Source organism: Rhineura floridana, chromosome 11 (assembly GCF_030035675.1).
Source record: "Rhineura floridana isolate rRhiFlo1 chromosome 11, rRhiFlo1.hap2, whole genome shotgun sequence".
In the NCBI taxonomy this organism is placed as follows: domain Eukaryota; kingdom Metazoa; phylum Chordata; class Lepidosauria; order Squamata; family Rhineuridae; genus Rhineura; species Rhineura floridana.
In genome coordinates this window covers 14,730,196-14,756,494 of record NC_084490.1, presented here as the reverse complement: position 1 = coordinate 14,756,494, position 26,299 = coordinate 14,730,196, and the positions used below count along the sequence as shown (strand labels likewise).

Genomic DNA, 26,299 nt, shown 5'->3' with positions numbered 1-26,299 from the left:
CACATTAAGGTCAACGTTACTTCCTACTCATATATAATGAATATGTTAGATGGAATAAAATGATTACCACCTTCCATATATGCTAGGAAAGTAAATTTCAACAGTTATTTTATTATTATTGATCGATAACTTCTATAACTCACCCTGGGACCTACTGGTGAAGGGTGGGTAGTAGTAGTAGTAGTAGTAGCAGCAGTAGTAATCCCTTCTGAAATTCAGAATTATGTGTGCAGTGATTCTCCGGCAAGGACAGACTTGCACAGGTTTGCACTGTACTTTATTCTTCTGCTTCCTACCCTCTCTTGATCAGTGCTCTCTCTCTCTGGAAGACTGACTTCTTTATGCCAAAAAAATCACCTCACTCTTACTTCTGTTTTCCCTTCATTCCCCTGATATGAGACTGGTCCTGAGCATGCTTGACTGGGCCACTTTATATCTTCCTTTTCTCTTCTCTTTTAATGTCACTGAGTTACTCCCAATATAATTTAGGCTATTTACATGGTGTTCAGACACAAACACACACAAGAGTTTCTGTAACCTCTTCCTCCGAATCCCTAGAACTAATCTTTTTTGGCTCCTAGGTGCAGTTGGAGGTTTGAGAAGCTGTCAGACACAAAACAGACTGCTGGCGTGACTGAGCCTGCCGAGTCACAAACTCACTGTTAAGAGGTGGGTGCCCCTAGTTCCTCTCCAATCTATTCCTCTTTAAATAGCTCTTGATCCATTAATTTACCCTTTGCCAGCAAGCTTATCCCCTCCCCTGCAAGGATCATCCTTCATGCATCTCACCCCAGGATCATCATACATGCACATAATTTCTCTCCCAAAGGTAGTGATTGTAGCAAAGACATTCCTTTGAACCACAGGTCATGTGTGTAACCAGCTCAGTAGTCAAACCACTACACTGCACTGCCTTTTCATTCTTGACAGGGGCACTGTGATGATATGGTAAAAAGTTGGCAGCCAGTATGCTCTAGCGGTTTAATTATTGGGCTGGTTGGACCTCTGGTTCACAGGAATATATTTCCATTGTCACCATCTTTCCACATAACCCACAGCATTGAGTCACTGTGACATTTAATACTAGAAGAGAATCACCATTATCCTCGTTGTGAACATCCTGGGGAAGTTCAATGTGGGACAGGGTGTGTGGGATGGGGTTCCCATCCCATCTTGGGAAGGGTTAGGGTTAGGTGCTAATGGAGATGTAGTAAAAAAACATCTGGAGGACACTAGGTTCCAGAATACTGCTTTAGAACATGTCAAAAAGCTTGAACTCAACAGGCCAACATAAACCAAGAGACACTGGTAAAGAGAAAGTAACTATTTTTGGTCTGTCTCCTATCAAATTAAGCAAATGGTTACAATTAAATAAATAACTGGATTCCAAGCAATAAAAGGCATTACTGGAGAGAGGAACATTAGATTCCAACCTTCCATGTATGGGAAATAAGGACGTTCCATGTGGCTCTATCTCCCATTGCATTGTGTTTAAATCTTGATGAGAACATGGCATGGAGAGCATGTGCTAAAGCATAAAGAGCATTGTAGATACTGTAGCTCTGACCAGACATCCTCATTTCAAAAAGAATTCCAGGGAGGCTTCTCAACTTTTCTTGCCCACTACAGTTTCTTGGAGACGGTGCATTGAGGTTTTTCATGGGGAATGAGCACATAAATGCAGTAGACCAGAAATGGTGGATGAAATAAAGCATAGATTGATTAGGATTTAAAGTCTCAAGAAAGTCTTCATATTCTGCCACATCATCAGTATGAAGTTCAAATGATAAGGTGCCATTGAAGGATTTTGGTGTGAATATATCCGCATGAGTAACAGATATGAAATCCCACTGAGCTGTTACGATCCAAACCCTCTCGATTGGTTTCATTTTAACATTTTCATGCAATGACAGAACTATTCGTAAGACCTCCATAGACCGTGAATCCCCATGAGCAACCATCACATTGGCTTTGGTTGATGAGAGAATAGAACTTAATATTTCCATTGTTTTCTGAATTTGTATTGTTCTTCTGATGAGCGTTTTCAGTGTTGGAATAACTTCCTTAAAAGCAGTACAAATATTCCTCTGAAGCAGCCAAGGAATGAGAGTCCTCAAAAACATTTCTCCACTGTCATCATCTGAAACAATCAGGCCAATCCAGGTCCACCCAAAATGCTGAAGCAGCTGAACAGTACCAACATACTGTGAGGTTTCATTTGGGACCATCCGATAGACAGAAGGAAACCGTGTTTTGTCACTCAATGCAGGGTCAAAGGAGGCATAACTGAGCTAAGAATAAGGACAATGAGCTCTTTTTAGATCTAACCACAATCACTGTTCTTCCATTTTAAACATTTCCTTCAAAGGTCTTGCATAATAGAACATTGAGATCACTTTATTTTTGATCCTCACACAAATACTGCAGAGGCTATAATCTCTCCATGAAAGCAATCTGTAGTACGTTTTGCACTTTTTAAAGAATTCAGCACATGATATGAACCCTGGGTGAGTAAATATGGGAATGAGTAGAGGCGTGGGAAGCAGTGACAGAGTTAAATATGTGTCTGCAACTGAGTGAGTATACACACACATACACACATAGGAAGGAAGATTGGAAGCTGCCTTATATTGAGTCAGAGCATTGCTTCATCTAGCAAAGTAGTGCCTACACTGACTGACAGTGGCTCTCTGGGGTTTCAGGTCGGAGTCTCTCTCAGCCTTACCTAGAGATGCCAGGGACTGAACTTGGGCCTTCAGCATACAAGCAGATGCTGTGCCACTGAGCTATTACCCTTCCCACATTTACCCAGAAATTTATACACAAATGTCATACAGGGCGTATTTCAAGTACAAATTCCCCTCCTTCTGGAGAGAAAAATGGCTCCCAGTGTTGTACATCTGGGAACAGTATCATGAACCTGAATTCTCTCAAAGAATTGACTATTTATTTCCCACATATTCAGAATGGAGACTGTAGAGACAGTAATTTGCTATGATGATATATTTATTACATGTAACTTGAGGATCTTCAGGGAACTGAGCAAACTATTACAGTGCAGAAAGGGAAGCCTGTGTAGCACGGTTGTGTAGACTAATAGGGAAAGACGTCCTGTCTACCACTCTGGGCAAAACCACGCAGCAGAGCTCCATCACCTTAAACTCTATGATGGGAGTCAGATCATTCTATATCCCCATATGGGGAAGCAGTGCATTCTGGGGAACCAGTTCTGCACACCCCATCTCTGTTGACCCGCATTTAGCAGGAAACACACATCAAGCCCCAAGAACACAAGGCCAAAGAGCCTAGCAAGTCAGTCAGCAATAGAATATAGTATTTGTTTATTTATTTCATCTATTTCATTTGCTGGTTGCCTCATACCCAATGGTCTCTAAACAACTTACAATAGATTTTAAAAGTTACAATATAAAACAGATTTTACACATGCGATACATCCCAAATTAAAAAAACATACAATATAAACACTTAAAACCAAAACCCATATGAAATTAAAATCCAAATGAAAGAAACTAAGACAGCACATCTCAAGAGCCAAAGGCCTGAGTGAAAAGAAAAGTCTTTATCTGGCACCTAGAGATGGATAGAGAAGGCACCAAGCATGCCTTCAATGGAAGAGCATTCCACTGCCAGGGGACCACCACTAGAAAGGACCATTCTTGAGTTGCCACCTTCTGAGCCTCCGATAGAGAGGGCACATGAAGGACCTTTGATGATGAGTGCAAGGTTTTGGTTGGTTCATATGGGGAGAGGTGATCCTTTAGAGGATAGTTGGAAAAGTGCTCTTCTCTCAAGAGTTACTTGGGGTGCTTACCAATTCCATTCATCCTAATCCACTTATTTACTTTACGATTTTCCTCTAAGAGGGTGAAACACATTCAATTCTGTCACAAGGACAGGAATGGTATTATTACAGCTGACTAGGAAAGCTCAGGCAGAATGGGGGGTGACCAAGTGTAAATTAGCTGGCCCAGTTCAGGATTATGTTGACCTAACCATTCAGGCTTCTGCTATAAAACTATAACTTCCTGAGAACTCACTTAGCTTAATGGTGAAGCCTTCTGGATTTTCTTCTTAAAGAAGCAGTACACAACACCTAGGATCCAATACATGAATTTTCCCCAAAGTTTCGTGCCTGTCCAAAACAGGGTCTGTACAGAGCTAAGACCAGATCCATTTAGCTACACCAGTTTTGAAGATGGGAGGACAAAGGTAGTAACATAAATGGGTCTGCCCTGATTATGGATTTTCATGAAGTTCTGTTGTTGTTGTTTTTAATGCAAAATGATATGGGTGTGTGGAGAACAAAATTTAAGACTGGAAAATCAAGAACCTGAAAATGAGATAATCATCCATGGCCTGTTCAGTTTACACCCAGCTAGCTTGCACCTTTGCATATAGGCAGATGGACACACCTGTGGCATCTTGCAGATATTTAAGATGTGGGGCATCTGCCTGGAGTTATGAGAGGTGAGCCCCCCAATGATGGCCATTAGCTTGTATGTGTTGCCACAGATGTAGTTCAGGGGGCTCCTTTGTCTTTTGAAAAGAAGATCCATAGTCCCATGAGAAGCTCCCATTTCATTGTGAGCATTTTGAGAAAATATGGAAGTCAATGTTGTGTTCGGTAAGAGGTGGACATTCTTGTTGATCTCATTCATGGCAAATGTAAAGACAAGCATTTGGTGGTAGTAATTTGGCAAGAGGCTGCAATGACATTTCAATATAGATAAGGCTGTTGCATATCTGTTGATTATACAATATATTGGTCTTGGATGTCAATATTGCAATATTAGCACAGAGTTGTACAATGGGAAATATTTGTTCTTGCACTCGGGTCCTGCTTGTGGGCTTTCCCCAGGCACCTGGTTGGCCACTGTGAGAACAGGATGCTGGACTAGGTGGGCCACTGGCCTGATCCAGCAGGCTCTTCTTATGTTCTTATGTATAGCTCTAATATGCAGTATCTTTAAGTTTATAGCAACTTCATTATGTTTCTTCCTCATAATTTCATTTTCCCACAGCTCTTTCATTTTCTAAGGCCCTGTGGCCTTTGAGGACTGTGATTCATCAGTTGTGTTTCTCTGAAACTGATGCAATCTGCTTTGAATGTACACATATGGTATCTTTCCCATGTGTACTTACCCCCACTTTCTAGGGATGGATAATTCTGTCAATTTCAGTTTCTCCAAGTTCCTAGTTTTTCCCAATCTTAAATTCATTTCTCCACATCAGTTTGCATTTTCAAAAATCCCATAAAAAGCATTAGGATTGTCAGGCAAAATTATCTGAATATACACATTTATGTATACATATTTGCCTAATGTATGCATATCTATAAAGCAACTTCCTCCTAGTATAATTCATTTTTGTGCTGTTTTCAGTGAAGTATGTCTTTTTATGCACAGTTTACCCTAGTATATCCATTTCTCTGCTCACTACTTGGCTGGAGAAGTACATTGCAAAGTTTGGAGTGGTACAAATGTCAAAGGATGGTTATGTTTCAGTTCACGTATTATTTCAGAAAGTGTGAATTAGGTAAGTTTGATTTTAAATGTGAACTAAAGCAAATTTCTCACCCATCCCTACTTTCTTTCACTATAAAAGACCCAGCTATAAACTTTTAGCTCCCTTCATCCATGCCTCTTCTTCTAAGTGAGATAGCAAACCAGTACCTGGGTTGTATTGCTTCAGACTATAGGAATCTCACCTGATTGAGGCATCCTTCCTACAATCTTTCAACCAGCATAAAATATTTTTCTTTTATTTATATTGAGAAATTTCCCATCATCTGGGACTTTTCCTCCAAGCTGAATGTTTTGAACTGGGACACACTCAAAGTTATGGTTTATTTTACTTTTTAATCAAATACTCAAACACTATTTTATAATCATTGCTTTTTAAACTGATTGCCCAACTCTATTTCCCACCTTATTCTTATCATTGTTTCTTTTTTACGAAAAACCATTCATATTTTATAATTTTTGCTACTTATCCTTTTATCATCTTTTCCCATAAGTTCATTGGTCTTAATGCAACGTGGGACTGCAAAAAAAAAAATACACAATGGATCTCTTAATTTAAAATATTGGTACCACAGGGGTCTCCTAACTCCTGCCTTTTGAGAGATTATATGTCTAGATAGCATCCTTCCATTATCTACCTGATAGATACTCCAGACCTTTTCCAGTTGACAAAATCAGATTGGCAAGAAGGTATCTCATGCAGGAACTTTATTTGTAAATGAATAATACATTTAATGAAAAGCCCTGTGATATAGAGGCTAAATGTAAATGCATTGCCTTCAAGATGATTCCTGTTTAAATTTGGCCTTGAAAGTCTCAGCTTCTACCTCAAGGAAAAATATTTTGTACTGGCAACATACACTTAAAAGGATGCCTTATTTTCAAGAGAGATGGGATTGTCAGGGCTTTATCTCCTGCAGAAACTTCATTAATTGCTGGACATAATACATAATGAAAAGGCCCATGATGTAATGGCAGGGCTGTTGGAATTTGGTACGGAACGGCTGACTTTAAAAGATGTCAGTTACGAAGCTCAGTTTCAGGATAGAACTAGAAACAACACTGACAGTTGGAGAAGAGTGTAGGTCACCTGCTTTGCATGCAGAAGGGCCTAACTTCAATCCCCAACATTGCCAGGTAGGACTGGGAATGCCCCCTGTCTGAAATACTGGTGAGCCACTGTCACTCAGTGCAGACAAAAGTGAAGTACTTGGACCTATAGTCTGACTTGGTATAAGGTATCTGTCTATGTTCTCAACGTTACCATAGCTTACTTTAAAATGTAATGTTTTATGTTTGGAAGCAAAGAATGATGTATACTGACCAAATATGACATATACACCATTCCTTTCTGGAGAAACAACCATATCAGTGGTTTTGATGTCCCCAAACACATTTAGAATCATTTTTATCAGTTGAGAATAGCAATAATCTCATTACAAGGACTTATTTTATTGGTCATCTTGTGCTATCAGGAAGAGTAGTATAAAAAAAGAGACATAAAATAAATGAGAGTTGTATGCAACTAAATTTTACTCTGAGTAGACCTACTGAAATTTATGAATTTCAGTGGGTAGTATTAAGTGCTAAGGGTACTTAGAGTAGACCTGTTGAAGTTAACAGACAGGAGTAACTTTGGTGTAACAGGACTTCTCTGAGTACGACTTTGTTGAATGCAACCCACTGGCATACTCACAATATGACTAACATTGGATACAACCCTGGAATTCGACTGGAATTTAATTTTATATTAAACCTTTTACTTACTAGACACTCATTTTTGGATTTGGAGTTGTATCATATGGGATCTCATTAAAATCATAGATTAAAAAAGAGACAAATTCACCAATGACAATATTCTGTGGAATGCCAATGTCATTTTGAAGCTTTGGCTGCTGGCCTACTCTGTTGTCCATATTCTTGCTGACAATATGAGGCACCTGCAGAAGCAAAAGAAGCACCAATATAGACACCAATCTGGCTACCAGCAAATCTTGGCTCCAGCTGAACACATTCATTGTGACAGAAACACAGAGCAGGAAAAGCGTCAAAAAGGCCTCAAAACCGCATAAGGGTGACACCAAATTGCTGTTTCACTGCTTCCAATGTGGATTCACAAACATCTATTTATAGATCTGTTCCAAAGAGCTGTTCGTAAAAGGTTGTTTTGTATCTCATACTTATAGATGAAGAGCAACATTTCACAACCATATTCATTTGTGTTTTTGTCCTTCAGAGAGCAGTGGGGTCCCACAACAATTACATGAGGGCAGTGATTGTGATAATTACAGGTTAGATATTATGCTTTTCTCAGCTATTGTTAAAGTTAAGGAAAACTTATTTATCTTCTTCATGTATAATGGTCAGTGCTGGAATTCAGCATCCTGTTCTCACAGCGGCTAGTCAGATACCTGTGGGAAGCTCACAAGTAGGATGTGAGTGCAAGAGTACTCTCCCTACCTGCAGTTTTGAAAACTGGTATTTGGAAACATAGTGCCTCTGACCATGGAGACAAACACAGTCATCATGGCTTGTAGACATTGCCAGCCTTATCCTCCATGAATTTGTCTACTCTTTTAAATCTATTCAAGGTGTTGGCCATCACCATCTTCTATGGGAGCAAATTCCAGTATTTATTTATTTTATTTAAAACATTTATAACCCGCTCTATTTCCGAAGACTCAGAGCGGCGAACAAACAACAATCATACACAAAGGTTAAAATGAGCAATAAAAACAATTTTAAAATAAACATAATCACAGCAGGGCCTGTCACTAATTAAAAGACATCCTGAACATCATTTAAATTAAATGTTTGACGAAATAGGAACGTCTTGACCTGGCGACGGAATACAACAAGAGAAGGAGATAACCGCACTTCTAACGGTAAGGAATTCCACAGCCTGGGGGCAATAACAGAAAAGGCCCTAGATCTAGTTCCCATCAGATGAGCTTGGGAAGTTGGGGGGATCATAAGAGGAGGATCAACAGAGGACCTCAAGGATTGGGAGGGTTCATAAAAAGAGATACGACCAGACAGATAGAGAGAGCCCAAGCCGTGTAAGGCTTTAAAGGTTAAGACCAGCACTTTGAATTGGGCTCGGAAGCAGATCGGCAGCCAGTGTAGTTGTTGTAAAAGAGGAGTTGTATGAGCTCGTAGGCCAGCTCCTGTTAACCTTCTAGCTGCCGCTTTCTGAACCAATTTAAGCTTCCGAGCTGTTTTCAAAGGCAGCCCCACGTAGAGCGCGTTGCAGTAGTCTAACCGGGATGTAACTAAGGCACGTGTTACCTTTGTCAAGTCGGATGTCTCCAGAAACGGGCGCAATTGGCGGACCAGTCTTAACTGGGCAAAAGCGCTCCTGGAGACTGCCGAAACCTGGGCCTCTAGGTTCAAGGCCGAATCCAGAAGCACCCCCAAACTGCGAACCTGAGTCTTCAGGGGGAGTGCAACCCCATCCAACATTGGAAAATTCCCTATGTCCAGATCAGTCTTACGACTAACAAGGAGCACTTCTGTTTTGTCTGGATTTAATTTCAGCTTATTCACCTTCATCCAGTCCATCACTGCAGTCAGGCATTGGTTTAGGGGCTGAACGGCTTCCCTAGCATCAGGAGGGAAGGAAAAGTAAAGCTGGGTATCTTCAGCATATTGATGGTAACGAATTCCAAACCTCCGGATGACCTCGCCCAGAGGCTTCATATAGATATTAAATAACATCAGGGACAACACCGAACCCTGAACCCTTGCCCACTTGCCACTGGGAGTAGCGTGCTCCAGTGGCAGTAAGCCTTTGTGGTTGTGTGATGAAGAGAGGAGTGATAGCAGCCATGTGGTGTGCTGATGCATATGACACTTGTGCTGTCGTAGGGCTGCACTTTGGGCTATTTAAGCCCACAGCAGCCCTCCCTCCAGCCTCTTCAGTTGTTGTTGGTGTTTGTGGGGGTACACCTCAAAGGAGAGTCATTTAGCACCTAGGTTGGGCAGCAGATGAGCAGCTGGAGAGTGTTTGAGTGGTGGAAGAAGCTCAGAAAAGCAGTGGCAGTGGCACAGGTGACTGGCAATGGCAGAGGCAGCATGAACAAGCAGCAGTAGAGTAGACAGTACAACAGCAGGAAGAGTGAGTGGTGATGGTGGCAATCACAACTCACCCACCAGGTCTTTGAAAGTCTAGCAGGTCATCTTCCTCCAAACCGCTGACCTTGTCTTCCAGTTTCTGTGCCTTCAGTGATCTCCTTGTCTCGAGCTCCCTGTGCTCTTCCCAAAGGATCTGGACCCAGGGCATTCTGGGCTTGAGCTAACACAATGTCAAATTGTTCTGCTCTGGTATGATAATCAGGCAGAGCTTCCAAAGCCATATTCACTGCCAAATCAGTGCTTGTCCTCTCAACAGGCTCTTCCCTGTGCCATATACCATGGCATGGGCTCCCACGACTACCCATATGGAATGCAACCACTGCACTTTCTGTTTTTGCTATAGTGGCCAAAACAGGTTGAAGGTTAGATGCTGCTATGTGTCTATGGACAGAGTCCCATAGGAGGGCCAGAACTATTGTAACACAGGGCCCTCAATTACCATCCCACAGAGCCAGGAGAATACCATTGTCAATGGTATCAAACACCACAGATGAACCAAAAAGCAGGAGCAAGGTCACATTCCCCTGGTCTCATTCTCAGCAAAAGTCATTCATCTGGCCTGAAATGAGATTGGAATGGATCTAAATAACCTGTGCAATTGAAGAATGCATGCAGCTGCCCCATAAAAACTCTATGCACCACCTCCCCCAAGAAGGAGGTATTTGCAACTGGTTAGTAGTTATTCAAGACAAAGGGACACCTTAGAAGAAATATGCAAAGGGCCATGATCAACAGTGTTTTTCTTTTAAATATCATGCTTTGGAGAACCTGCTCTTGCTCTATCTCATGATTTTACTATTGAAATATTTATATTTATATCCCACCTTTCAAGCTACACTGTCATGGAATGAAAATAACCAAGAACTATGGTTGGGGTGGGGATTAACAAGAGCAGCAACCAAAATAATACAGAACACTGATGCATTAGTCATTGATAGTTTCACTCCTGGGACTAATAGCAGGTTTGGGGACACATGCTTTTAACTGGGAGTAGGGCAGGTGAGGAGGATTATCATCTGACTTGTATATACAAATCAAACTTTTAAAAAACGAATTAATTACATTCATGTTGTTAACATAGTTTAACTCTCAGCATCCCCTTTTTCTCAGTCTCAGTGCCTGAAAAAAATATTGAGATATGTCCCTAAATATACCTTAGATACAGAAGAAAGGCAGTGGGGTGTTGGTGGTCTGACTAGGCTTAGCAACTGTACATCGGCAAGGTTTTATTCACATATATATACCCACCTGCCCACCCAGCTCTACGCATGCACACACGGTCATTCCTTGCTAAGTGAAGAAGCTGATGAACGTATCCACCAAACAGGTTGGAATTTTATACCCTATTGCTTTAAAAACAAAAAGGGATTGTGAAGAGCTCCAAAAAGATCTCTCCAAACTGAGTGAATGGGCGGAAAAATGGCAAATGCAATTCAATATAAACAAGTGTAAAATTATGCATATTGGAACAAAAAATCTTAATTTCACATATACGCTCATGGGGTCTGAACTGGCGGTGACCGACCAGGAGAGAGACCTCGGGGTTGTAGTGGACAGCACGATGAAAATGTCGACCCAGTGTGCGGCAGCTGTGAAAAAGGCAAATTCCATGCTAGCGATAATTAGGAAAGGTATTGAAAATAAAACAGCCGATATCATAATGCCATTGTATAAATCTATGGTGCGGCCGCATTTGGAATACTGTGTACAGTTCTGGTCGCCTCATCTCAAAAAGGATATTCTAGAGTTGGAAAAGGTTCAGAAGAGGGCAACCAGAATGATCAAGGGGATGGAGCGACTCCCTTACGAGGAAAGGTTGCAGCATTTGGGGCTTTTTAGTTTAGAGAAAAGGCGGGTCAGAGGAGACATGATAGAAGTGTATAAAATTATGCATGGCATTGAGAAAGTGGATAGAGAAAAGTTCTTCTCCCTCTCTCATAATACTAGAACTCGTGGACATTCAAAGAAGCTGAATGTTGGAAGATTCAGGACAGACAAAAGGAAGTACTTCTTTACTCAGCGCATAGTTAAACTATGGAATTTGCTCCCACAAGATGCAGTAATGGCCACCAGCTTGGACGGCTTTAAAAGAAGATTAGACAAATTCATGGAGGACAGGGCTATCAATGGCTACTAGCCGTGATGGCTGTGCTGTGCCACCCTAGTCAGAGGCAGCATGCTTCTGAAAACCAGTTGCCGGAAGCCTCAGGAGGGGAGAGTGTTCTTGCACTCGGGTCCTGCTTGCGGGCTTCCCCAGGCACCTGGTTGGCCACTGTGAGAACAGGATGCTGGACTAGATGGGCCACTGGCCTGATCCAGCAGGCTCTTCTTATGTTCTTATGTTCTTAACTTTTCTCCACTGTGATCATCTGTAACTATCAGGCCAATCCAGGACCACCCAAACCGCTGAAGCAGCTGAACAATCCCAACATGCTGAGAACTTTCATTTGGGATCATCAGACAGAAGGGAACCGTGTTTTATCACTCAATGCAGGGTCAAAGGAGGCATAACTGAGCTAAGACCAAGGGCAATGAGCTCTTTTTAGATCTAACAACAATCACTGTTCTTCCATTTTATACACTTCCTTCAAGGCTTTTGCATGGTAGAACACCGAGATCAATTTATTTTTGATCTTCACACAAATGCTATGGAGGCTATCATCTCTCTATGAAAGCATTCTGTAGCACGTTTTGCACTTGTTTAAGAATTCAAACACATGATATGAACCCTAGGTGGGTAAATATGGGAACGAGTGGAGAACTGGGAACCACTGACAGAGTTAAATATGCATCTGAGGGGGAGTGAACATACACACACATACACACACAGGAAGGAAGATAGGAAGCTGCCTTATACTGTGTCAGAGCACTGATTAATCTAGCAAGATACTGTCTACACTGACTTGCAGTGGCTGTGTAGGGTTTCAGGAGTCTCCCCGAGCCTTACCTAGTGATGCTGGGGATTGAGCTTGGGCCTTCAGCATGCAAGGCAGATGCTGTGCCACTGAGCTATTACCCTTCCCACATTTACTCACATATTTATACACAAATGTTATACAGGGCATATTTCAAGTACAAATTCCTTTCCTTTTGGAGAGAAAAATAGCTCCCAGTATTGTATAACTGGGAACAGCATCATGAACCTGAATTCTCTCTAAAAATTACTATTTATTTCCCACATATTCAGAAAGAGACTCTAGAGACAGTACTTTCCTATAGTTCAGAAAGGAAAGCCTATGTAGCAAACCTGTATAGTAGGGTTGCCAGGTCGGAACCATCCAAAAACCTGAGATAATGGGGGCGGGCCCTAGTGATGTCATGGGGTGGGCCCTAGTGATGTCATGGGGCGGGCCCTAGTGACATCATGGGGTGGGCCCTAGTGACGTCACGGGGTGGGCCCTAGTGACGTCACGGGGCAGGCCCTAGTGGCATCATGGGGCGGGCGCTAGTGACATCATGAAGCATGATACATTGTATCAACCATGCTTGCGTGCAGCATACCATTAAAAAAAAAATTTCTGATTGGAAATTAAAATAGAAATCTTACCTAAAAGAGGTCCAGCTGAAGTGACAAGGTCATTCCTTCTCACCATCTTAGTATGGATGGAAAATGGAAATGGAATGCCTTCAAGTCGATCCCAACTTTTGGTGACCCTATGAATAGGGTTTTCATAGTAAGAGGTATTCAGAGGTGGTTTACCATTGCCTTCCTCTGACTTTGGACACATATACTTTGGACACATAATGAGAAGACATGATTCATTAGAAAAGACAATAATACTGGGGAAAACAGAAGGGAGTAGTGTGATGTTCCTATATATTAGTGTATATATGGTAAGTGCTGGTTGTTTAGAGTATACATGGTAAGTAGTGAAAGAGGAGGGGGAGTGAATGGGCAATAGAATGCTTGATGATTGGCTGAATGTTTAAAATGGCTGACAGTATAAATGAAAGGATGACAGGTAAATCTGGGAAATGTGAGGTGGTGAATTGTGGAATCTGGGGGGAGAAGAGAAAGAGTGGATTGCTTGGTGGGGTTTAGAAAGTTGTTTACCAGGAGGGAGGTGGAGTTCGGATTAGTATTGAGTAAAACCATATGCTTATGTGCCTTAAGAAGAAATCTTGTTAATCTTGTTAGCTTTGTTATCTGTAATAAATACTTAATTTGGTTTACCAAAGGCCTGATCCTTGGCTGGGGTTTCACAGACCAGAAGGGAGGGTAAGGTAATGACCAAGGCTGAAGGGGAACTGTAACAAATGGTGGCAGCGGTGAAGAGAATAACAATACCAGTATTCAGAGTCTCTGGGAATACTAGTATTGGGACGTTACTGGTGGTTGCCTAGCAGGGGGATCTGTTGAGATCTGTGCTAGAGCGGGGAGAGAAATCATAAGAGAGAGCGGTCCGGACTGGTGGAGTCCCTGGTGGTGCCTAGAGACAGGCAGTAACCACGAGCAGGTAGGAACCTGACAGGGAGAGCCAGGGAAGGACGCCTCACAAGTAGAAAAAGAGGAAGACCAAACAAGAGATGGATTGATTCCATAAAGGAAGCCACAGACCTGAACTTGCAAGATCTGAACAGGGTGGTTTATGACAGATGCTATTGGGGTCGCTGATTCATAGGGTCACCACAAGTTGAAATTGACTTGAAGGCACATTAACAACAACAACTGAATTAAAGATACAAAAAAGGAAAGTGGAAGGTGTTTTATTTTATTTTTTACAGCCTGGAGAAGTACTAAGAGGTAAAGTCAGGAATGAATGCATTTTTTTAATGAACAAGATAGCATGTTGAACTATCTTGTAAAAATGAACTAAGAGTGCTTGCAGCAGCTATGCTAATGCAGAGTGAGCCAGTTGTTAGCTGCATGGTGCTATGAAGTCAGTTGTATGTTAACTGTATGCTCATGCAACAGATGGTATAGCACAGTGGGGAGGAGAGCCTGGCTGGGAGTCCAGAGTCTATGAGTTCAAATCCCCACTCATGTCTCCTGGATGTCAAGGGCCAGCTAAAGATCACCCCCACAGTGAGTGGCTCAGGGATTATGTGCCCTGCCACCTGTGGGCAAGGTGCATAGTCGCAAGGAGCCGTTTCCCCCAGCTGGCAGTTGCGGACAAGGAAGGGACTGGCTTGTGCAGCTGTGGCAAGCTGCGCAGGCCCTAGCCAGGTGGGGAGTACTAGCCTTAGATGGTAAACCGCCTCTGAATACCGCTTACCATGAAATCCCTATTCATAGGGTAGCCATAAGTCGGAATCGACTTGAAGGCAGTCCATTTCCATTTCCATGCATATAATTAAACAGATGCAGTCAAGTTTTTGGACTTTATTGTGATTGCTGGCCAAGCAGGATAGGGCTCATGGGAGTTTTAGTACAATATCTGGAGGATGCTACTTTGGCTGCCTTTGGGATAATAGATGTCAGCCTTAAGTCTGAAATGGTGTTTGGAATTCTGTAGAGACCAGCCAGTACACATTATGTCATAAGGCCAATTCTTAACCATTTGGCTGTGGCAGTTACCTGAAATTGCTCTTTCGTGGGCTCTCACAAACACCACCAAGCTTTTCTTTTAAAACAGACCAGCTTGTTTAAGTACATACAAAGAATAAAAAAGGAAGTCAACTGACAAGAACAAGACACTTTTTTTCTAAGCAAAATTGATCAAAGAAAAAAAGTATGCTTGTGTGTGTGCCTGTGCGTTTGTGTGTAACACACACACACACACACACACTTACATGTAGCATAGACTCACAGAGCTAGAAGGGGCCTTTTAGTCCTTCTAGTCTAAGCCCCTGCTGGAAGTCCAAAACCCAGAACAAGATCAGGTCTGTTCGCTTAAATTGCCACATTAGAGACTTAATGAGACAACACGAGTCAGTTTATTGGGAACTTTCCTACACAGGGTGACCATATGCTTAGATCTGATAGACCTGAAGCAGCTGACAATTTAGGGCAGACTTCCCCAGCTTGGTGCCCTCCAGATGTTAGCTGGTGGCAGCTGTATGCCCAAAGATATCTGGAAGGCACCAGGTTGGGGAAGGCTGCTTTGGGGAGATGGGAAATGTGCAGAAAAATGGAACAATGGCACTCATTCCTATTTGTTGTCATTTCAATCTCACTCCCACATCCTGTCAAGAAAAGACAATTACATGATGATTCTGTCCGTCTCCAGCAGTGCAATTATCCAGAGGAAATAGTAAGAAACTGAGGATTAGGGCCAAACTCTCTCTTTCTCTCTCCAGCCTCTCTCTCTTTTTCTCTCTCCAGCATCTCTCTCTTTCTCCAGCATCGCTCTCTTTCTCTCTCTCTCTCTGTCTCCAGCATCTCTCTCTCTCTCTCTCTCTCAGCATCTCTCTCTTTCTCCAGCATCTCTCTCTTTCTCCAGCATCTCTCTCTTTCTCTCTCTCTCTCCAGCATCTCTCTCTTTCTCTCTCTCTCTTTCTCTCTCTCTCTCTCTTTCTCTCTCTCTCTTTCTCTCTCTCTCTTTCTCCAGCATCGCTCTCTTTCTCTCTCTCTCTCTCTCCAGCATCTCTCTCTCTCTCTCTCTCTCTCTCAGCATCTCTCTCTTTCTCCAGCATCTCTCTCTTTCTCCAGCATCACTCTCTCTCTCTCTCTCTCTGTCTCTCTCTCTCTCTCCAGCATCTCTCTCTTTCTCTCTCTCTCTCAGCATCTCTCTCTTTCTCCAGCATCTCTCTCTTTCTCCAGCATCTCTCTCTTTCTCTCTCTCCAGCATCTCTCTCTTTCTCCAGCCTCTCTCTCTTTCTCTCTCTCCAGCATCTCTCTCTTTCTCCAGCCTCTCTCTCTCTCTCTCCAGCATCTCTCTCTTTCTCCAGCCTCTCTCTCTTTATCTCTCTTTCTCCAGCATCTCTCTCTTTCTCCAGCCTCTCTCTCTTTCTCTCTCTCTCTCCAGCCTGCTACCCACAGCAGCAGTGGATGCCGGACGGGGCCAGCTCCTTCTTAGCCCCGAGGACGCCTGGCCGCTTCACCCCTCATGCTGTGGGCACCGCTGGGCGGCAGCGGCCGCGATGCGCTCCCCAGCCAGATATGCTGCGGCCGCCGCCGCCGCCACTGCCGAGCTCCATCGCGGCCACTCCCGCCCAGTGGCGCCCACAGCAGGAGGGAGAATGACAGCGCCGCGCTCGCCCGACTGGCCTTTTAAGCAGCACCCGCCTCGCACGCCCAGGGCCAGCCCCTCATTGCCGCTCCCGCCCGCCCCGTCCAAGACAGGCTGCTGCCTGGGAAGACAGAGCCCGGCCCCAGCGGCACCAGCTCTCTCTGCCTCAATGACAAAGGACGGGAAGGCGGCCAATGAAAAGCTGGAGATCATCCAGTTTAAGCAAAGTATTGCCGGAGGCCGGAGACGGCCCCTTTTTCCCTGAAACTCCGGCCAAAAACCGGAGACCTGGCAACCCTACTGTATAGACAGATAGGGAAAGACATCCTGTCTACCACTCTAGGCAAAACCACCACAGCTCCATCACCTTAAACTCTGTGACTCAAATCATTCTATATCCCCAAATGGCTCCCAGTGTTATATATCTGGGAACAGCATCATGAACCTGAATTCTCTCGAAGGATTGACTATTTATTTCCCACATATTCAGAATGGAGACTGTAGAGACAGTAATTTGCTATGATGATATATTTATTACATGTAACTTGAGGACCTTCAGGGAACTGAGCAAAACTATTACAGTGCAGAAAGGGAAACCTGTGTAGCACGGTTGTGTAGACAAATAGGGAAAGACGTCCTGTCTACCACTCTGGGCAAAACCACGCAGCAGAGCTCCATCACCTTAAACTCTATGATGGGAGTCAGATCATTCTATATCCCCATATGGGGAAGCAGTGCATTCTGGGGAACCAGTTCTGCACACCCCATCTCTGTTGACCCGCATTTAGCAGGAAACACACATCAAGTCCCAAGAACACGAGGCCAAAGAACCTAGCAAGTCAGTCAGAAATAGGATATAGTATTTATTTATTTTGTTTATTTCATTCGTTGGTTGCCTCATACCCAAGGGTCTCTCAACAACTTACAACAGATTTAAAATCATACAATGTAAAACAGATTTTAAACATGCAATATAGCACAGATTAAAAAACTTACAATATAAAAACTTAAAACTCAATCCATATAATATTAAAATCCAAATGAAAGAAACTAAGACAGCACACCTCAAGAGCCAAAGGCCTGAGTAAAAGGGAAGGTCTTTGTCTGGCACCTAAAAATGGATAGAGAAGGCACCAGCCGTGTCTTCCTTGGAAGAGCACTCCAGTGTGGGGGCCACCACTGAGAAGGCCATTCTTGAGTTTCCACCCTCTAAGCCTCACATGGAAGGGACACATGAAGAAGGACCTCTGATGATGAGCACAAGGTTTGGGTCAGTTCATATGGGGAGAGGTGGTCCTTCAGATATTGAAGATAGTTGGAAAAGTGCTCTTCATCCAAGAGTTAATTGGGATGCTACCAATTCCATTCATCCTAACCCACTTATTTTCTTTCAAGATTTTTCTGTAATAGGCTGGGACACATTCAATTCTATCACAAGGATAGGAACAGTATTGTTACAGCTTAGGAAAGCTCAGTCAGAAAAGGGGGGTGGACCAAATGTAAATTTACTGGCCTGGTTCAGGACTATTCTGACCTAGCCATTCAGGGTTCTGCTATACAACTATAATCTTCTTCCTGATCACTCACTTGGCTTAATGGTGAAGCCTTGTGGTCTTGCTTCTTAAAGAAGAAAGTCCCTCTTCGTGGCCCCGGCAAGGTCTGGGGCAGCAGGGCATGTTTGCAGCCCAGGATTGAAGTCCCAGCCACCAGATGAGGACAGCTAGCATGCCCAAGCCAGCACTTATGTGCTTTGTGCAGGCATGAGGGAGGTGGGGCGACTGAGCTAATTTAAGCTCACACCGCCCTTAAGCTTCCCTCTTTGGTGAGTGACTCCTCTCCCCCCTCCGCTTGCCTTGGTGTGGGTCGCTTTGGGGCCGAGTAGGAATTTTTGCTCTGCTCACTCATGTTGGTGGGCAGGTTTTTTGCCTAATCTACACTGTGGTAGCGGGATGCAATGGAGTTAGGGGGTGTCCTTGTTTAATAGGTTGTTTCAGCTGATTTGGCTAATTTGCTGTACCTAAATGGGTGGTTGCATTCCATTGTAGTTGGTCACTTTGGCAGGAAGGTGCAGGAAGGGAAGCTGGTAAGGATAGCTAGGTGGCACCATTAAGCACCTTTGAGGGTGACTGGCAGACCTGGATGCCTGCCCTTCAGAGCTGTACGGCTTGGAGGCAGGATATGGGCTGCCTTTGGGGTCAACTTACCTCATCCACCTGGAGTTGTATGGCCCGAGGGTGGTGAGGTGGGAAGACCCCCCTACTCACCCTTGAGGTGAGCTGGGGTAGGAGCAAGCAGAATGGCTCGCCCTTGCCCAGGCAAGAGTGGTCGCCCAATAGCTGTAATTAGATACATCAATTATAACCTAGCTCCCTCACCTATGTTTTACCTCTGCAGGTTATTTGAAGGTGTAAGTTTAAAGTTTAATAAAGTGGTCCTTCATTCAACCCGGCCTTTGTGTCTGTGTGTTTATTTCAACCCTCAGCCACAATACACAACCCTCAGGATGCAACACATGCATGTTCCCCAAAGTTTAGTGCCTGTCCTAAACAGGGTCTGTGCGAGCTAAGACCAGATCCATTTAGCCACACCAATTTTGAAGATGGTAGCAACATAAATGGGCCTGCTCTCCTGATGAATTTTCATGAAGCCCCTTTTTTTTAATGCAAACTGATGTGAAAATGTGGAGAACCAAATTTAAGATTGGAAAAATGAGAACCTGAAAATGAGATAATCATCCACTGCTTGTTCAATGTACACCCAGCTAGCTTGCACCTTTGCATATAGGCAGATGGACACACCTGTGGCATCTTGTAGATATTTAAGATGTGCGGCATCTGCTTGGAGTTATGAGAGGTGAGTCCCCCAATGATGGCCATTAGCTTGTATGTCTTGCCACACATGTAGTTAAGTGGATTCCCCTGTTTTTGGAGTAGGAGATCCATAGTCCCATGAGAAGTTCCCATTTCATTGCGAGCATTTTGAGCAAACATGGAAGTCAGCGTTGTGTTCGGTAAGAGGGGGATATTCTTGTTGATCTCATTCATGGCAAACGTAAAGACAAGGGCTTGGTGATAGTAATTCGGCAATAGGCTGCAATGACATTTCAATATAGATAGGGCTGTTGCATATCCATTGATTATACAGTATATTGATCTTAGATGCCAATATTGCAATATTAGGCACAGAGTTGTAGTGTGGGAAATATCTGTATAACTAATATACAGTATCTTTAAGATTATAGTAACTTCATCATGTTTCTTCCTGTTATTTCATTTTCCCACAGCTGTTCATTTTCTAAGGCTCTGTGGCCTTTGAGGACTGTGATTCATCAGTTGTGTTTCTCTGAAACTGATGCAATCTACTTTGAATGTACACATATGGTATCTTTCCCATGTGTACTTACCCCACTTTCTAGGGATGGATAATTCTGTCAATTTCAGTTTCTCCCAGTTCCTAGTTTTTCCCAATCTTAAATTCATTTCTCCACATCAGTTTGCATTTTCAAAAATCCCATAGAAAGCATTAGGATTGTCAGGCAAAATTATCTGAATATACACATTTATGTATACATATTTGCCTAATGTATGCATATTTATAAAGCAACTTCCTCCTAGTATAATACATTTTTGTGCTGTTTTCAGTGAAGTATGTCTTTTTATGCACAGTTTACCCTAGTATATCCATTTCTCTGCTCACTACTTGGCTGGAGAAGTACATTGCAAAGTTTGGAGTGGTACAAATGTCAAAGGATGGTTATGTTTCAGTTCACGTATTATTTCAGAAAGTGTGAATTAGGTAAGTTTGATTTTAAATGTGAACTAAAGGAAATTTCTCACCCATCCCTACTTTCTTTCACTATAAAAGACCCAGCTATAAACTTTTAGCTCCCTTCATCCATGCCTCTTCTTCTAAGTGAGATAGCAAACCAGTACCTGGGTTGTATTGCTTCAGACTATAGGAATCTCACCTGATTGAGGCATCCTTCCTACAATCTTTCAACCAGCATAAAATATTTTTCTTTTATTTATATTGAGAAATTTCCCATCATCTGGGACTTTTCCTCCAAGCTGAATGTTTTGAACTGGGACACACTCAAAGTTTTGGTTTATTTTACCTTTTAATCAAATAATCAAGCACTATTTATCTAATCATTGTTTTTTAATGTGATTGCCAGTTAAGAATCCATCATTACTAGCAGAAAACAGCAAAGATTTCAAACGAATGCTGATGAAAGTTAAAGAGGAAAGCACAAAAGCAGGACTACAGCTGAATGTCAAGAAGACTAAAGTAATGACAACAGAAGATTTATGTGACTTTAAAGCTGACAATGAGGACATTGAACTTGTTAAGGATTATTAATACCTTGGCACAGTCATTAACCAAAGTGGAGACAATAGTCAAGAGATCAGAAGGCTAGGACTGGGGAGGGCAGCTTTGAGAGAACTAGAAAAGGTCCTCAAATGCAAAGATGTATCACTGAACAAGCTCTGCACACACCAAAACCAAGATGTTCTGATAATCAAGGGGGACTGAAGTTAAAGAGGAAAGCACAAAAGCAGTACTATAGCTGAACATCAAGAAAACTAAAAAAATGGGACTTCCGGGAAGGGTGACTTAGCCTGTGCCTGCTTTTGAGACGGGCTCCTGCCTCAAAAGAAGCTTATTCAGATATATCAGTCAGTTTTTTCTTTTTTTTTTGACTGATTAAACTTCTCCCGGGTAGGGAGAAACGAAGAGATTAACCTCAAAGCCTATTTTTGTTGGGACGACCAGATCTCATTAATTTATGGGACGAGGTCCAGCCGACGAAGGTGGGACGGATTTTCAACAGCAAGCTCTATCTGTTAAAGCGAACGTTCATCTTATCTTCTAAGAGAGAACGCACTAACAGGCAAGCACCCTTCTTTCTATATTTTTCTTTTACTTGACTTAAATTGTTGCTGTTTAAAAGAGATTTGCCAGATTGATCGGTTTTTGACATCTCACTGGGGAGCCGTAACTTCTCTCTGCTACGCACTAATTAATAGCTTATCTCTGTTTTTGTTGCAAAAAGCTGTCCTGGATTTGCATTCTAAAGATATACACAGAAGAGGGATTTCTATTCCAGATTTTTATTTTGAAAAATATTATACTGTTTTGAGACTACTCTCTTTTTGGTCTATTTTATTTTGACGAATCTGTTTCTTGACGATTGCCATTAATTGTTTCGATCCTGGGAACTGCATTTTGTTTACTTAACTATTGGAGAGATAAGGCTGTCTGCTCTGTTTATACTGTGATGTCACCAAGTTTGGAGTATTAACCCAATTGTTGCTGAAATAAGAAGTGGTTTTCCTATATTTTTCTTTTAAAATGGCAATTAAGAAAGTGGCTGAGAATCTGGAAATAACTATGTTTCAGAGAATAATGGATGAGATTGAGATAACGAAAATTGAATTGAGTAAAATGAAGCAGGAGATTAAAGATATAAGGGTCCCTGTGAGAGAGGTGACCCTGGAAGGGGTCCCTGTGAGAGAGGAGACCCCGGAGATTGGAACAGGGGTCCCTGTGAGAGAGGAGACCCTGGAGACTGGAATAGGGGTCCCTGTGAGAGAGGAGATCCCGGAGATTGGAACAAACGTGGAACAGGAACAAGATTTGGAGTCTATGGACTTTAGAAATAAAATCTATTGTTTGGAACTCAATGTTATCTCTGAAGAAATTAATGAAGATTCTAGAGATAAAGTTATCAATGGCATGGACTATCTTCTGGACTGGAATGATGTGATGGAGCCCAATATAGAGAAAATCTATGGAATTAACTGCAGCCATGTGACAATGGAAAAACTTTTAAGAGATGACCCAGTGTATTTTGAAAAAAAGAACAGAGATATGATTTTACAGCAGTATTTCAGCAACCTATTCAGAATGGATGGCAAGAAAATATTTGGGATAGAGGTAATTCCCATCAGACTCTTACTATATGACTATGGCTTTGACAGCAAGATTATTATGGAATACTGATAATGGAAGATTGGATATTGAAATTACTGGACTTAACAAGACTACTGAAGATGGAAGATGGAAAATGGAATTACTAGAGATAATAGAACAATGGCTACTGAAATTACTGAACCTAACAGATTCTGATGTGATGGATTAATTGAAATGTTTATTTTGACTATGGTTATGACAATAAGATTATCATAATTAGTAATGAGATGGATTAATCGATATGCTTATCTGGAAAAAAAAATTGATAGATATATTTCTTAAAGAATTGAAACCTCTCTTTGACTTTTTGTGGAAAGAATAAAGTAATGTTTATGAGATTTGATGATTAAGTAAGATAACTACTGGAGGAAAGTGATTTTATAATATGACTTAAGAGACAGGATTGTTATATATTATAGACTTATAACTGATTTGATCTTTGACAAATGGGAAGTCAATATTTTACTCTTTATTTTTTATTTTTGTTTTTTTTTTCTTTTTTTCTTTTTGTTTAACTATTTTTGATTTTGTTTTTTGTCTTTGAATGTTTTATGATTTTGTCTTGTATGTTTTATGAAAATCTGAATAAAAATTATTGGAAAAAAAAAAAAGAAAACTAAAAAAATGACAACAGAAGATTTATGTAACTTTAAAGTTGACAATGAGGGCATTGAACTTGTCAAGGATTATCAATACTTTCGCACAGATCTTAACCAAAATGGAGACAATAGTCAAGAAATCAGAAGAAGGCTAGGACTGGGGAGAGCAGCTTTGAGAGAACTAGAAAAGGTCCTCAAATGCAAAGATGTATCACTGAACACTAAAGTCAGGATCATTCAGACCATGGTATTTCTGATCTCTATGTATGGATGTGAAAGTTGGAGAGTGAAAAAAGCAGATAAGAGAAAAATCAACTCATTTGAAATGTGGTGTTGGAGGACCGCTTTGCGGATACCATGGACTATGAAAAAGACAAATTAACTGAACAAATTAAATTGAAATTATCACTAGAAGCAAAAATGATGAAACTGAGGTTATCATACTTTGGACACATAATGAGAAGACATGACTCACTAGAAAAGACCACAATGCTGGGGAAAAACAGAAGAGAGTAGAGAAAGAAGAAGGCCAAACAAGAGATGGATTGATTCCATAAAGGAAGCCACAGACCTGAACTTACAAGATCTGAACAGCGTGGTTTATAACAAATGCTATTGTAAGTCGCTGATTCATAGGGTTGCCATAAGTTGTAATCCACTTGAAGGCACGTAACAGCAATCTACCATTGCTCAGAAATCCTGAGTCCCAACTCTATTTCCACCTTATTCTTATTACTGTTCCTTTTTTACTGAAAACCATTCATATTTTACAAATTTTAGTCTCAAGCCTCATACTTCTTATCCTTTTATCATTTTTTCACATAAGGGCATCTATCTTAATATAATATGGGACTGCAAAAAATTACACAATAGATCTCTTAGTTGAAGATATTGGAACCACAGGGGTCTCCAAGGGCCTACATTTTGAGAGATTTTATCTCTAGATAGCCTTTCATTATCTACCTGTTAGATACTCCACACCTTTTCCAGTTTAAAGAATAAGCTTAGCATAAATTTATCTCATGCAGGAACTTTATCTGTAAGTGAATAATACATTTAATGAAAAGTCTTGTGATATAGAGACTAGGCTGTTTAAATTTAAACATGAAAGGCTCAGTTACTACCTCAACGAAAGACCTTTGCTACTGGCAAGATACACTTAAAAGGTTGCCTTATTTTAAGAGAGGTGAGATAGTCAGGGCTTTATCTCCTGCAGAAACTTCACTAATTGCTGGACATGTTATATAATGAAAAGTCCCTTGATATAGTGGCTAGGCTGTTGGATATTCATATGGAATGGCTGACTTCAAAAGATGTCAGTTATGAAGCTCAGTTTCAGGATAAAACTGGAAACACTGACAGTTGGAGAAGAGTTTAGGTCATCTGTTTTGCATGCAGAAGGGCCTAACTTCAACCCCCAACATTGCCAGGTAGGACTGGGAATGCCCCCTGTCTGAAATACTGGTGAGCCACTGTCACTCAGTGCAGACAAAAGTGAAGTACTTGGACCGATGGTCTGACTTGGTATAAGGTATCTGTCTATGTTCTCAATGTTACCATAACTTACTTTAAAATGTAATGTTTTATGTTTGGAAGCAAAGAATGATGTATAGTGACCAAATATGACATATACACCATTCCTTTCTGGAGAAACAACCATATCAGTGGTTCTGATGTCCCCAAACACATTTAGAATCATTTTTTTCAATTGAGAATAGCAATAATCTCATTACAAGGACTTATTTTTTTGGTCCTCTTATGCCATCAGGAAGAGTAGTATATAAAAAAGACATAAAATAAATGAGAGTTGTATGCAACTAAGTTTTACTCTAAGCAGACCTACTGAAATGTATGAACCTAAGTTAATTTTAGATGGTAGTATTCAGTGCTAGGGGTACTTAGAGTAGACCTGTTGAAGTTAACAGACAGGAGTAACTTCGGTGTAACAGGACTTCTCTGAGTAAGACTTCATTGAACACAACCCACTGGCTTACTCACAATATGACTAACATTGGATACAACCCTGGAATTCAACTGGAATTTAATTTTATATTAAACTTTTTACTTACTAGATATTCATTTTTGGATCTGGAGTTGTATCATATGGGATCTCATTAAAATCATGGATTAGAAAAGAGACAAATTCACCAATGACAATATTCTGTGGAATGCCAATGTCATTTTGAAGCTTTGGCTGCTGGCCTAATCTGTTGTCCATATTCTTGCTGACAATATGAGGCACCTGCAGAAGCAAAAGAAGCACCAGTATAGACACCAATCTGGCTACCAGCAAATCTTGGTCCCAGCTGAACACATTCATTGTGACAGAAACACAGAACAGGAAAAGAGTCAGCCCTCAAAAGCCCATAAGGGTGACACAAAAGTGCTGTCTCACTGCTTCCAACGTGGATTCTCAAACAGAGAACTGTTCCAAAGATCTGTTTGTAAAAGGTTGTTTTGAAACTCATATTTGTAGATGGAGAGCAACATTTCACAAGTGCATTCATTTGTGTTTTTGTCTTTCAGAGAGCAGTGGGGTCCCACTACAATTACATGAGGGCAGTGATTGTGATAATTACAGGTTAGATATTTTTGTTTTCCAAGATTCTCAATTATCGGCAAAGTTAAGAAAAACTTATTTATCTTCTTCATGTACAATGCTTACCAACAGCATGGTCAATATTGGAATTTATGAGAACATAAGAAGAACTTGCTGGATCAAGCCAATGCTCCATCTAGTCCAGCATCCTGTTCTCACAGTGGCCAGTCAGATACCTATGGGAAGCTCACAAGTAGGATGTGAGTGTAAGAACACTCTCCCTTCCTGCAGTTTTGAAAACTGATATTTAGAAACATAATGCCTCTGACTATGGAGGCAAACATAGTCATCACAGCTAGTAGCCTTGCATACATCCAGTCCATTGCAATTTCCTCACAC

The 26,299-nt window shown here is 41.6% G+C and overlaps 1 protein-coding gene across 1 annotated transcript in view; it reads right to left on the bottom strand.

The window, feature by feature from the left end:
* LOC133367462 (vomeronasal type-2 receptor 26-like) overlaps positions 1-25,681 on the bottom strand; it is a 31,809-nt gene extending 6,128 nt beyond the window's left edge. Inside the window, exons 1-3 of the mRNA XM_061591564.1 lie at positions 25,431-25,681; positions 19,588-19,879; positions 7,311-7,483 (exon numbers count right to left, since the gene is read on the bottom strand). Of these exons, the coding sequence (XP_061447548.1) occupies positions 7,311-7,483; positions 19,588-19,879; positions 25,431-25,681 (716 nt within the window). The remainder of the gene's footprint in view (positions 1-7,310; positions 7,484-19,587; positions 19,880-25,430) is intronic.
* Positions 25,682-26,299: the final 618 nt, after the last annotated feature.